This window comes from Cnephaeus nilssonii (assembly GCF_951640355.1).
Source record: "Cnephaeus nilssonii genome assembly, chromosome: 9".
Lineage (NCBI taxonomy): Eukaryota > Metazoa > Chordata > Mammalia > Chiroptera > Vespertilionidae > Cnephaeus > Cnephaeus nilssonii.
The window spans coordinates 1,012,490-1,025,862 of record NC_137080.1 but is presented as its reverse complement, the minus strand read 5'-3'; the positions used below and the strand labels follow the sequence as shown (position 1 = coordinate 1,025,862).

Sequence of the window (13,373 nt, the reverse complement as noted above, 5' to 3'; positions counted from 1 at the left end):
GGCCCTTCGCATAAGCCGAGGGGAGCGGGGAGGAGGTCAGCCAGGGGTCAGTCTCGGGAGAGCCCAGGCAGACAGAGGCCCTGCCCTCAGACGTTGGGAAGGGAAACCCCATGTGCAGGTAGGACGCAGTGAGCTCCCCAGGGGCGGGCAGGGGACGCAGCCGAGTAGCCGGGTCTGAGGCCCTGGTGACCGCAGGCGCCATCAGGCCGGGCGCGGTGCGGACCTGGCTCTCCATCGGCCACGACTCCGGTTTTAACAGCTCTGAAGTGCCAGAGCCCTGGGCACCGTCCCTCCAACGAGCGCCTGGCCTGGCCCTGCTCCCTGACGCGTGCGAGCGCCCCGGCCCGGCGGGGCTCAGAGCCCACGATAGCTAACGGGGCCCCACGCCAGAGAGGGCTGCTCCCCACAACCCTCCACTGGTGGAGCTTTTCCACTGTGGGGCGAGAGGAGGTGGGCACAGGCAGGCGAGGGATGGGGAGGGGGGGAGAGGGTCCGAGATGGGGGAGGGAGGGAGGAGGGAGGGATGTGAGGGCGACCAGCAGAGGCTGGGGGCGGGGAGGGGAGGGCAGGGGAGGGGCGGGTGCACCGTGACCGAGGAGGGCCCAGTCTGTGCCATGACCGAGGCCCTGGGCTCAGTGGACTCTCATCTGGCAAGTGGGCGCCCGCAGCCTGGGGTCGGGGTCCCTAGAACTGGGGAGGGCCAGGCCTCGGCCCTGCAGGCCCGTCGGCACCTTCCTCCTTGGACGGAGTTACGGACCCTCGTCCCGCGCTGTCCCTCCTACTGGCCACGCCCAAGCACCCGGGGTGCTGGGGGCGAAAGGAGGCTGAGCTCAGGGGTGAGAAGTGGCGTGCACGTCGCCGAGGCCTTCTAGGTCCTTCTGCTCAAGGTGGTCCCTGAGCCGGGCCTCGGGCTGCCCTCGGGCCCAGTCAGAACCCACGCGCGACCCCGGGAGGGGTCTGTGCGCACAGGCGGCGTGGACCCTTCCGGGCTGGGACCGGTCCGAGGGAGGTCCGTGCTCCTCGCACTGTAACCCGGCTCAGGGTGAGCAGCCCCCGCGGGACAGGCACCGAGCCCGTGGCCGCCGCCACGCCTTCACGCCCCCTCATCCCTGTGGCGCTTCGTCACCCAGGACGAAAGGAAGGCCCGCGTCTGGGTCCCCCGAGCGCAGAGAGTCCGCGGCAGGCCCTCTGCTCGCCGCCCCCCCCCCCCCCCCCCCCCGCAGGGAGGCGCCTGCCGTCAGGGCCGTGGGCGGGCGGTGGGTTATCTGTCAGCGATCGCGCAGCGGGGCCTGGCACCCGCCGAGTGTGGCTTCCACGTGGCTTTCCGGTAGATAACAGCTATTTTGGTGACTCTACAAATCACGGCTCGTGTGTGAGACCGAGCGCAGTGAACACGCCGTGTCTGCGTCCTGCGTCCTGAGTGTGGGCCGCGGGCTCTGTGGGCTCCCGCTGCCCCTGGCAACGGGCTGACCAGCGAGGCCCTGCGCTCAGCCTTGCCGCCGGCCTCTGACCCGAGGCGGCCGAGGGGCCTCAGGCTCCGGACTGGGCAGAACTGGAGGAGCCCCCCCCCCCCCCCCGACAGCCGCCGAGCCTCCTGGGAGAGGGTGCCAGGTGCTGCCGTGGGTCCGGGAGAGCCCCGTCCACGAGGGAGCGCGTTTGAGGGCCTGGAGCGTTTCCCCGATGCCGCCGCCTCAGGTCAGCGGCACGGGCCTGGCTTCTGTGCTGAGCAGGGCCCCCTTCCCCCCCATTTCCTGTGTCTGCCTCTGAGGCGAGAGAGCGTGTTTTCTGTTCTGGAAACCGAGGAGGAAGCGGGCCTGGGGCACCCGGGGGAGACGGCCAGGAACGGCCTGGAAGGTGGAAGTTTCCGGCGTGAACACAGGTGACCCTGGACCCGCCCTCGAGGCTCCTAGAGGCTCCGCTCCGGCGGGGCCCGGCGTTCAGCGCCCGGAGGCACGGGACGGGACAGAGCAGCGCCCACCCCCCGCCCCCCCCCAGCGGCCCCCCCTCGTGCTCACTCAGCCCGCCCGCTGCCGTGGAGCGCCGTCCCGGGAGTTCCACGCTGACTTTTCAGTCCCGGTCACACCGAGGCCGCGTCGCGCATCGCAGGGTGACGGGGTCACAGTCTGACCCGGGGCCGCAGGGGAGACGGGCAGGGGGACAGCTCTTTCCAGGCGCCCACTTGCCGTCTGGACAAACTCCCCTCCGCCTCCCGGTCAGGCCCGCTCCGTCCTCGGCGCCGCTGCGGGGCCGTGGGCACCCGTCCCTCAGCCTCCATCGCCGCCTGTTACCGCGGGAGGGACGCGCTGGGAGCGTCTCTGAGGTGCAGGGGCCCTGCAGATCCCTCACCCTCGCTCCCCGTGAGGAGGCCGACGCCCACGGGGGAACCTGGAAAGGCCGGTCAGGGGCGGACGCAGGTCTGAAGTCACATCAGGAATCTCCACGCACACGGCCGTCCCCTCGCACCCGTGTGCCTTAAAGGAGCCGCATCTCCGCCCCTCGGCTGCGCCTCGACAGCTTCCCTGTGCACAGCCGTGTCAGCGTCAGAACGCGCGTCCAGTCCCCACGCCCCGTGTCTGTTGCGACGGAAAACTGGGCGCCGTTTTCACGCCTCCGTCCTCGGGGCCGTCCCGGGGCCCGGCGGACGCTCTCTGGGCAGATGGAGTTGGGGAAGTTGCTTTCTCTCCGCGTTTCGGAGCGAGGACACCGACCGTCCAGGGGTGAAAGAGACAGGATAAGGGAAACCCCGCGGGGTCCCCCCCAGGCCCCTGGGAGCCTGTCCCGCCCACGGCTGCGACCCCTGCCCCGCGCCCTGGCCGCGGCCACGTCTGACTCCTGTGTCTCCTCGGTTCTGTGAGCTGCTGCCCGCGCCACGCCACAGCCCCCGCCGCCCCGCGTCCGGCCCCCACCTGCCTGTGCGGGTTAGCGGGTCCGCACTCTCCTCTGCTCACGCCGCTGGCCTCACGCCCCCGCCCCCTGGCAGGTCCCGCGTCTCCTGGCTGCGCGCTCCCCACACTCCCAGTGCGGCTCCCCAGCAACGGCCCACCGGCAGCCCGGCGTGGCGGCGTGGCGGCGTGGCCGGCCCCCGTGTGCCTCCCCTCCCCCACGGTGTGAGTTCCCACAGGCGGGAGGCGGGCTGCCTGCGTGGAATCTGTGTGCGCGGCCGTCACTGAGCTATCACGTTATAACAGGTGGAGCAGGTGGATTTCACTTTGAAACACGGAAGGGATATTGGGACATAGAACATTCCAGACTCCGTCCTGGCCAGTGAGTCCGAGCAGCAGCCTCACGGGCAGAAGGGTCGGCAGCTGCGCAGGGCAGGGCGGGGAGCCCCTCCCGTCTCTGAGGCCCTCCCTCCGGGGCAGCGAGGGCGCAGGTGGAGGGGTCACCCCTCGGAGCCTCTCCCCCCCCGGCCCTGCGCCTCGGAAAGGCGGCCACACAGTGGGGTGACCCTTGTCTCCGGGGAGGACCAGCCACTGAGCCGCTCAGCCCGCCCCCCTCCATGCGGCCACACGGAACAGCTTGCTCACGGCGCTCCCGTCCCGTGTCAGGAACGCGGACCTGCTTCTCTTCCCGGCCACCATTCCTGCCGCAGGCTCACGTCCCGCTCCATGCTAAATAGGACGTGGGAGGGGGCGGGGGGGCAGGTGGAAGAGATGGATCTGAGCGGCGACAGGGGCCGCTGCACCTGCTGCTCGGCAGGCGTGGAGGCGGCAGAGCTCGGCCCGTGGGAAGGGGCCGCGGGGGTGGGGGGCGCGTGAACACCGGTCACGGCGGAAAGGGGCCGTGGCCTGAGCAGTGAAAGCTGAGCCAGCCCCGGCGCGTCTCGGTGGCCGGTCCCTCGGCCGTGACACTTCCGGCGTTTCCGGGGCTGGTCCCAGCCACGCCGCGCTGTGGTGAACACCTTTCTGACTCCGCCTGCCCGTGGGGAGTTGGGGTCCTTGGCCCTGAGCTGAGTGCCCGGGGTCCACCGTGGTCGTAGCTGAGGGCGGGCGGTCCTGGGTTCGCACCTGCCGTCGAACGGCCGTCCCCGCGTCGGGGGCTAGCGTGTGTGTTTATCGCGACGTGACTGCCGTCCAGCGTTCCAGGCCACAGCCTGCGGGCGGGACACCTGCTGTGACATGGTGGCCACGCCAGGAGCCGGGTACTCAGAGCCCGCCCAGGTGCTCTGACACGCCCCGCCCCGCCTGGGACTGTCCCGTCTCCAGCGCAGCGAGGAGGGCGCTGTGCGGGGAGGGGGTTGGGGATCCGCCTGGTGCACCCAGCACCCTGCTCGGGGGGCTCGGCTGGGCGCTCCCTCCCCTTCCCAGGCAGCCGCCGGCGTCCCTGCTGACAGGGGGGGGGAGGGGAAGGGTGGGCCTCCAGGTCCCCTGGCCCCTGGCCCTGCGGGAGGGAGTCACATGATGACCTGCGGCCCGCGGGCTGGAGGTGGTTAACATCTGCATTTGGGCAAATAGGCGTTGCCTCTGAGTAGGAAGTGGCCTGCTCCTGGGGCCAATGTCAGTCTCCCCGAGTCTCCCTCCATGACCAGGAGTCCCATCTCGTTCTCAGAGTCCCCTGTGGCGACGGGGAGCCTGGAGCTTCGTGGGCGCGTGGCCGGAACGCCCGGGATCGGATCGCGGCGTCGCTCAAGGTAAGTGCGGCGGGAAAGGGGCTCCTCCTCTCCAGCCTCCGGGCCTCGGCCTCGCGCCCCTGGTCCGAGGGCCCTGAAACTCGAAACCGCTTCCCTCCCGGCTCCCGGCTCCCGAGTGCTGGCGGCCGACCGGGCCGCACTCGGCAAACACTCGCGCTTCAGACGTGGCCCTCGGGTCTTAGCGGGCCCCGTCCTGGGCACAAGCCCACGGCCCGGGAGGACAGCGACGGCTGCGCCCTCATCGCCTTTCCCGGGGCCGGGGGCCGGGCCCTGCTTCGGAGACAGGTGCTCTCTTCATCCAGCGGAGCGTGGCGTTTGCAGCGCTGACAGCTACGCTGGGGGACGTTGGGGCGATGCAAACGGTGACCTGTGCACCGCAAGGCACGGGGCCGCGTGGGGAGGGGGCCGGCCCCGGGGAAGGGAATCGTCCGGAGAGCTGTGCCCACAAGCTGATGGGGCGTGCTCTGGGCTCCGGATCAGGGGCAGCTCTGCTCACACCCCAGGTGCCCTGCGGCCGTGGAGGTTCACGGCGACGGCCCTGTGAGCGTCCCCACGCCTGTGGGGCCGAGACACAGGCAGGAGGGGCTTGTGCTGTGGAGGGAAATGCGGTGCCGAGTCAACGCGACTCTGAGAGGCTCACAGAGGTAGTTTCTGCAAATAAAAAAGAAAATGCGAAAGCAAGCCCCCGAAGCAGCAAAAGGAACCAGAAGAAGAAGAAAGAGAGCGCACAGACCTCTGCACAAATCGCTGGAAATCACCTCCTGCCGCGGTGACCGCGCTCGCTCAAAAGCAGAAGGAAGCAGCGAGTTTCAGCCCCGGCGGCTGATCTAAAAACCGCCACAGCGCCGGGCCGGGCTCCGAGGAGGCGAGAGAGCACGCTCACTGAGCACAGACGGCGGCCGGGGGCTCTGCCTCAGAGCGGGTTTTAACTGCGCTCCATGTAAGGTCTCGGGGCGCCTCGCAGCCCCCCCCCCCCCGAGGCCTCTGGCACGAAGTGAGGGGGATGGTGGGAGCCCACAGGCTCTCAGGGGGCTAGTGTCCCGGCTACAAGGCGGGCGCTCTGTCCCCCTCAGGGGGTGTGCGAGGGTAGAGACCATGGATGTGGAGCAGTGATTCCCAATGTCCAGCATGTACTCAGAACTCATGCCTACATGCGTGCACACACATACACACACGGTACATGCACATTACACATGAACACATCACATGCATGCACGTGTGTACATCCGTTTATGTACAACACACACATGCACATAACTCACACTCTGTCCCAGTCTTGCCCCTTGGCCTGCAGGCTTCACTGTTTGTGAAAACAAGCTCAGATTTTAAGTCTCTGCTTTGACTTAATTGTAACGAACTTAACCTTGTGATTGAACTTGTTTAAATTAACTTTAACCGCTGTGCTTGCTGGCGGTATTTCAATGCTGTCACGCACGATGCTTTCCCGGGGTAGTTTTCTGGGTGAGTCCGCCTTGGCCAGTGGCCCAAGATCGGAGGGCCCGCCGGCCACACGCCTCTCCAGCCTCCTCAGCTCCGGGACCTCCCTGCCCCGCCCCGGCCCCACCGGGACCCACCGCCAACTCCCCGCGGCCGCGCTGCCTGCCGGCTGGTCCCGCTAGGGCGCCTGCGCTGTCCACGGGCCCGGTCACCTGCTTGTGGCCGGAGGCGCCCAAAGCCCCCACGTGCGAAGCCGTGGTTTCTGAGGAGGCCCCGGGGTCTCTGCGGTGCGTGGGCGCGTGGGTGTGGGGGCCGGCGTGTGGGTGTGGCCCGCCAGCCCCTCGGCGGCTCCCGCGTGGCCCGGCTCTCAGGGCGTTCTTTTCGCTGCCGAGCGAACTCATACTCGCTGTCGGTCTCGGAGAGGTGGTGTTTTGCTCGTGGTACCTAACACCAACGGGACGAGGAAGCCACATGATTTTATTGCAAAATGTAAGTTAATATTGTAAGTGCCGCGTCTAAAATGTGACTCTAAGCAACACCTCGTTTTCTCCAAGTAACACCGCTCTCCACGCGCGGGAACGGCTCTGCCACGTTAAACCGAAGGCAGCGGCGCGACCGCCGGCCACCTGCCTGCATTCGCCCGGGTGCCAGCACGTTGGCTTCTCGCGGGGAAGGCGCCGCGTTGACACGTGTCCCAGCGGACCTGCAGCCTGTGAAGGGCGGACGCAGCCCGTGTGCCGGGGAGGGGAGAGCAGCCGCTCCGCGAGGCGTCCTCGGGACAGTGGGTCCCTCGGTGCTGCTGATACGGCTGGGACGCCGCCACGGGACGACGGGTCGGGAGTGAGCTGCGTGCGTGCGTCTCTGAGCCACTGGGTGCAGCCGGTGAGGGACCGCCAGGAGGCCAGCCGAGCCCGGCCCCTGTGCGCCCGGCCCCTGTGCGCCCGGCCCCTGTGCGCCCGGCCCCTGTGCGCCCGGCGTGGCCCTGAGTGGGCTCCTGAGCAGCTCCCGTCCGCCTGCCCGTGTCCAGGCAGCACTGGGTGGGCGGGGGGGGGGCGTCCCTCAAGCACAGCTCTCCGGGCACTGGCCTCGGCTCTGCTAAATGTCCAGGAGGAGGATGCCCTCAGCGTTTCCCAAACTCACCTACTCCAGGGCACCCCTCCCCCTCTGCCACAATCTTCATGGCAGAAACGGTGTTTCTCCAAAGAGCTGAACCGGCGAGTCACGTGAGCAGGGCGCGTGCAGGCCTCCTGACGTGTCGTGGTGGCATGTGTCACCAGCACCGCTTCCCTGAAACAATCCACGTGATGTTTGTGGTGACACGGTGGCCTGGCGGCTGAATCACCACCAGCAGCGCGGGTGCCGGGAAGACACGGGGATGCGCTGCGGTCTGGGTTCCGAGCACCGATTCTCAGCCACGTGCGCGGACTAGGCATTGTCTGCAGGTGCGTGCCCTTTGACCCCGTGGTCCCGAACACCATCCCCAAGCAACACGGAACTCACACGCCAGGGTCCCTGTGATGAATCCTGAAATTCCAATCACAGGAATCAGAGGGGATTGAAACAGTGCCTCTCAGGTAGACAACCCAGCGGACACCCTCACCTCCCAGCACCAGCCCGCAGCTCCCGCAGCCCCGCCTCCCGCAGCCCCCGCCCCCCTGCCTCAGAGCTGCGATTGGGGGGCGGGGGGGCGGCCACAGCTGCCTGCCGGTGCCGGCTCCCGGCAACGGGAGGGAGGGGTGAGGCCGCCCATCGAGCGTGCGAGGGACAGAGTGGGAGTCACCTCACAGGGGCACGCGCTCAGGAACCCGTCAGGGGAGCTGTGGGTCATGCTGGCTCCCTCCTCACACGCGGGACACACGCGGGCCTGCAGGTGAGGACGGACCTGGCCGGTGGGACCCGTGTCCGTGCCAGCGCACCCGCCACCTGCCTCTGCCGTGTTCCCTCCTCCTGACCTCTCCCGGCCACGCGGCCAGGGGTCGGCGAGAGGATGGAATGAGTGGTGGCAGGAGGAACTCGAGGCCGGGGGTTTTGGGGGGGACGGGCGTGTGCGAGAGAGTAAGGCAGGGTGAGGACACAGCTAAGGCGAAGGAGTGAGCAGAAAGAGCAAAGCTTTCTTCCTGGTTTTGTCTCCGGGATGGAGTTCCCGCCCTTCACTCCCAGGCCAGCCCCTCCCCTCCCTCACCTCCCGCCAAGCTCTGGAGCCAGGTCCGTGCAGCACCCCTCCTGGCTGCCCAGCACCTTGCAGCGCGGTGGGCGCTGGAACGGGGGTGGGGGGGGGGGGCTGGTGGCAGACACTCAGTGCTCGATCCCACTTCCCGCAGGCGTGCCCCTCCTGCCGCCCTCGCTGCGTCCCCACCACCCGAGCAGGTCTGTCCACGGAGCCTTTCCGAATCATGCTCTCTTACCCTCCCCCACGTGCGAGTTTCTGAGGATCGCGCCGTGTCTGCCTGGAAGATGAGCGGTTGTTAAGAAGCATGGGCACTGGAGATATATATATATATATATATATAAAATACTAGAGGCCCGGGGCACGAAATTTGTGCACTCGGGGGCGGGGGGGGGGGGAGGGCTCCCTCAGCTTGGTCTGTGCCCTCTCGCAGTCCGGGAGCCCTCGGGGGATGTCCGCGGGGAGCGGGCCTAAGCCGGCAGTCAGGCATCCTTAGCGCTGCTGTGGAGGTGGTATAAGTCACGCCACCGCCGCTGCGCTCACCAGCAGTGAGCCCGGCTTCTGGCTGAGTGGCGCTCCCCCTGTGGGAGCGACTGACCACCAGGGGGCAGCTCCTGCGTTGAGCGTCTGCCCCCTGGTGGTCAGTGCACATCAAATGAGCGGTTGAGTGGCCTTAGCATATCATTAGCATATTACCCTTTGATTGGTTGAACGGCCAACCAGACAACCAGACACTTAGCATATTAGGCTTTTAGTACCGCTCAACCGCTTGCTATGATGTGCACTGACCACCAGGGGGCAGACACTCTGGTAGGTGAGCTTGCTGCTGTGGTCCAGCCGATCGGGACTGAGCGAGCCAGGAGAGACACGCCCTGGAGCCCTCCCGCGGTCCCTCTCCGGATGGCCAACCTCCCACATCCCACCCCGGCCCCAATCATGCACCGGTGGGGTCCCTCGGCCTGGCCTGTGCCCTCTCGCAATCTGGGACCCCTCAGGGGATGTCGGAGAGCCGGTTCCGGCCCGATCCTGCAGGCCAGGCCGAGGGGCCCCACTGGAGCATGAATTCGTGCCCCGGGCCTCTAGTTGAGGATGTACACATTCCTGCTGCCTTCCCCGGCCAGGGAGTCTTGCCAGCATATCCTGAGGATGGCCCTCACGTTCAGAGTTTAAAGAAAACCCATAGACGGCTCACGTGCCGGCGCCCTGAGCTGTGCTGTCAGCGCCTTGCCGGCGAGCGCTGCAAGCGGTCAGGATTTGGACCGACTCCTCGGGCACAAGCTCGTCAGGGGACCTGGCTGCCTGCGCTGCCGCTGGGTTGGCGTGAGGCGTTCTGTGCAGGTCAGAGTCTGCGGCGGTGCTGACGTCACCCTGTTCACCCTGTGGATCAGGGATCCGCGAGTCGCAGCCCAGGGGCCGCGTCTGGGCCAGCCCACGTGTGCGTGTGATCGCCCACAACCACTTTCCAGTCGTGTGGTAGAGCCCGGCTGGCGTGGCTCAGTGGTTGAGCATCAACCTATGAACCAGGAGGTCACGGTTTGATTCCCGGTCAGGGCACATGTCCCGGTTTCGAGCTCAATCCCCAGTGAGGGGTGTGCAGGAGGCAGCCGATCCGTGATTCTCTGTCATTGATGTTTCTAGCTCTTTCTCCCTCTCCCTTCCTCTCTCTCTAAAAAGGTAAATAAAAACCTGTTAAAAGGATAAAAAGTAGTGTGGCAGAGACCCTGTGACCTGCAGGGCCTGAGACCTCTGTCCGGCCTCCCAGGAGGGTGCTGCCCCCTGCTGGAAGTGGGTGTGTCTGTGTGGCGCACCCGTGTGCGCTCCTGTTCCTGTGGGAGAGGACGACGCCCTCGACTGTCTGGCCCTCCCAGATACGTGTCTTAACGCCCCGTGTCTCTTGCTTTCTTTCCTGCCCAGGGTCCCTCCTGTCCTGTCATCCCCGTGGGCGGGCCCACAGCTCTGCCCGGCACCGGCAGCACCATGAGTGAGGTGAGTGTCCCCGGGGTGTTGGCTGGGGGCAGACGTTGGGTTCACGGTGGCTCCTTGAAAATGGCCCGGCCGCTAACTCTCCCTCCGCCCGTCCCAGGAGCCCGTGACCTACATGGACGCCTACCCCGACGATGACGACTATAACGCCACGGCGGACTACGCCGCGGACGTCCTGTGTGTCCTGCAGGACGTCCGGGACTTCTCCCGGCTGTTTGTGCCCGTCACCTACTCCTTGATCTGCGTCCTCGGCCTCCTGGGCAACGTCCTGGTGGTGCTCACCTTCGCGTTCTACAAGAAGGCCAAGTCCATGACGGACGTGTACCTCCTGAACATGGCGCTGGCGGACATCCTGTTCGTCCTGACCCTGCCCTTCTGGGCGGTGACGCACGCCACGGGCCGGTGGGTCTTCAGCGGCGCCCTGTGCAAGCTGGTGCGCGGCGTCTACGCCGTCAACTTCCACTGCGGGATGCTGCTGCTGGCCTGCATCAGCCTGGACCGCTACGTGGCCATCGTGCAGGCCACGCGGTCCTTCCGCCTGCGTGCCCGCGTGCGGGCGCACCACCGCGCCATCTGCCTGGCTGTGTGGGCCCTGTCCGGCCTCCTCTCCGTCTGGACCGTCGTCTTCAACCAGAAGTACCCGCTGCAGGGCCGGGAGGTGTGCGAGCCCCGGTACCTGGACGTGGCGGAGCCGCTGCGCTGGAAGCTGCTGCTGCTGGGGCTGCAGCTGCTGTGGGGCTTCTTCGTCCCGCTGCTGTTCATGACCTTCTGCTACCTGCTCATCGTGCGGACCCTGGTGCGGGCCCAGAACTCCAGGCGGCACAAGGCCATCCGCGTGATCATGGCCGTGGTTCTCGTGTTCCTGGCCTGCCAGGTCCCGCACAACGTGGTGCTGCTGGTGACGGCCGCGAACCTGGGCAAGGTGGGCCGGTCCTGCTGGGGCGAGAAGGTGCGGGGCTACCTGGAGACGGGCACCGAGGTGCTGGCCTTCCTGCACTGCTGCCTCAACCCCCTGCTCTACGCCTTCGTCGGCCAGAAGTTCCGCAGCTACTTCCTGAAGGTCGCCAAGGACCTGCTGTGCGTGGGGCGGCGGCGCGCGCCCGGCCTGGCCTGCGCCCGGCTGCACCCGGAGGCCTTCCCCTCGCGGCAGAACAGCGAGACCGCCGACAACGACAACCCGTCCTCCTTCACCATGTGACCCGCCCCGGGCGCCCTGGCCGCGCTCACGGCGGGAGAGGACTCGCGGGAGAGTGTGCGGTATCTCCCCCGGGGACCGGGGCCGGGTGGCCTTGGGCTGTGGACATCTGGGGGGCGGCGAGGGGGGGCTCATGCAAATTTTCTCCACCAGAAACTCTGATTCTGCCGCCTCTGAGGGCCGGCACCCCACGAAGCAGGCTCCGGGCAACGCCGCGTTTCAGGGAGGGTTGACAAACGGACCGTTGGGGAAATATTCATGAACCAGCCCTAGACCACCATTTCTCCCGGTCAGAGAAAACAATACTAAAAACAAACAAACAAAAAACAAAACAAAAATACACAAAAAGAACAAGGACACTGCTGAGGAATACACAGGGACCCTGTCCCCTTCGGGGAGGGGGCGGGCCATGAAGAGGCTCCTGGCTCTGCTGTGGACGCTGAGACGGCTCCCAGAGGCGGAGGTCCATTAGGAATCAGGTTTCCTCCATCTCTCAGCTTCTAGAAAGTTCCTGGAACTCGTGTTTGGGAGGGCCGTGTACATGTAGGAGCACAAGAGGGAAAAGCTCAACACGTCCGAAAGACAGGCGTGCTGGGGAGATGCTGACACGCGTTCCTGGAGGCTGGCGCGTGTGATGCGGACGAACATGGCCTCTGCAGCTTTCTCTCGCGCTCACGAGCGTCTACGTGAGATTCAAAGTGACATCTTAGGGCCTGAAGTCTGCATTTTATTTTATTTTTTTAAATTTTAAAGCCACTAGTTTAAAAAAATGATTTCTTTTTTTAAAATTGATTTCAGAGAAGAAGGGGGAGAGAGAGAGAAACATCAGTGATGAGAGAGAATCACGGATCGGCTGCCTCCTGCACGCCCCCTGTTGGGGATCGAGCCCACAACCCGGGCCTGTGCCCCGACCCGGAATCAAACCGTCACCTCCTGGTTTATAGGTCGACGCTCAACCCCTGAGCCACGCCGGCTGGGCTTGAAGTTCGCATTTAAAACACGGCATTGGCTTCGCAAAACGAAACTGGTTTGCATGGGAAGCAGAGACTCTCCCGCCCTTCACACCCGTCAGCAGTCGCCTCCGGAAATCAAAGCGAAGGAGACGCCCCCAGCGGCCCCTTTCAGGTGCCCGGCACGGACAGGACCCCCGTGGCACCAAGACGCCTGGTGCCCGGCACGGACAGGACCCCGCGTGGCACCGAGATGCCTGGTGCCCGGCACGGACAGGACCCCCCGTGGCACCGAGACGCCTGGTGCCCGGCTGCACCCGGAGGCCTTCAGCGGCGCCCTGTGCAAGCTGGTGCGCGGCGTCTACGCCGTCAACTTCCACTGCGGGATGCTGCTGCTGGCCTGCATCAGCCTGGACCGCTACGTGGCCATCGTGCAGGCCACGCGGTCCTTCCGCCTGCGTGCCCGCGTGCGGGCGCACCACCGCGCCATCTGCCTGGCTGTGTGGGCCCTGTCCGGCCTCCTCTCCGTCTGGACAGGACCCCCATGGCACCAAGACGCCTGGTGCCCGGCACGCGGAAATGGCTCCTCTGTGTGACCGGAACCCCCAGAGGGGGAGGCTCGCCTCTCTAAGCAGCAGCCCTTCCCCCTCCGCCGCCGCGATGAATAAAAATGTCTCCGAATGTCCTGAGTGCTTTGTTCTTGCCGCACGTCAGGTACGTCGGGCACTTCCATAGCGCTTGGCGCCCACCCACGGCACGGAGCTGCGTGGGGCTTCCTCCTGCAGGAAATGCTCGGGGTGTCCCCTGACAGTCCTCTGTCCTCTCCACGGCTTCCGGCGCCTTCTCTCCCTGCTGGGCTCCGCGGGACACGGCATGCCTGCCTCCCGTCTCTGCTCTGCGCTCGGCTCCTGGTTCGGCACGTTCACGGCATGGCCATCGGCACCTGTGAGAACACACTCGCCGGGAGGGAGTCACACCTCGGCCTGTCGCACACTCACACACACGCACGCT

The 13,373-nt window shown here is 66.5% G+C and overlaps 1 protein-coding gene across 1 annotated transcript; it reads left to right on the top strand.

The window, feature by feature from the left end:
• Nucleotides 1-4,520: 4,520 nt before the first annotated feature.
• On the top strand, nt 4,521-11,415 carry CCR6 (C-C motif chemokine receptor 6; the record flags this gene model as incomplete). Its single annotated transcript, XM_079781147.1, has 4 exons — nt 4,521-4,630; nt 4,813-4,915; nt 10,149-10,220; nt 10,318-11,415. 4 exons carry the CDS (start codon nt 4,521-4,523, stop codon nt 11,413-11,415), a joined length of 1,383 nt encoding a protein of 460 aa, XP_079637273.1.
• Nucleotides 11,416-13,373: the final 1,958 nt, after the last annotated feature.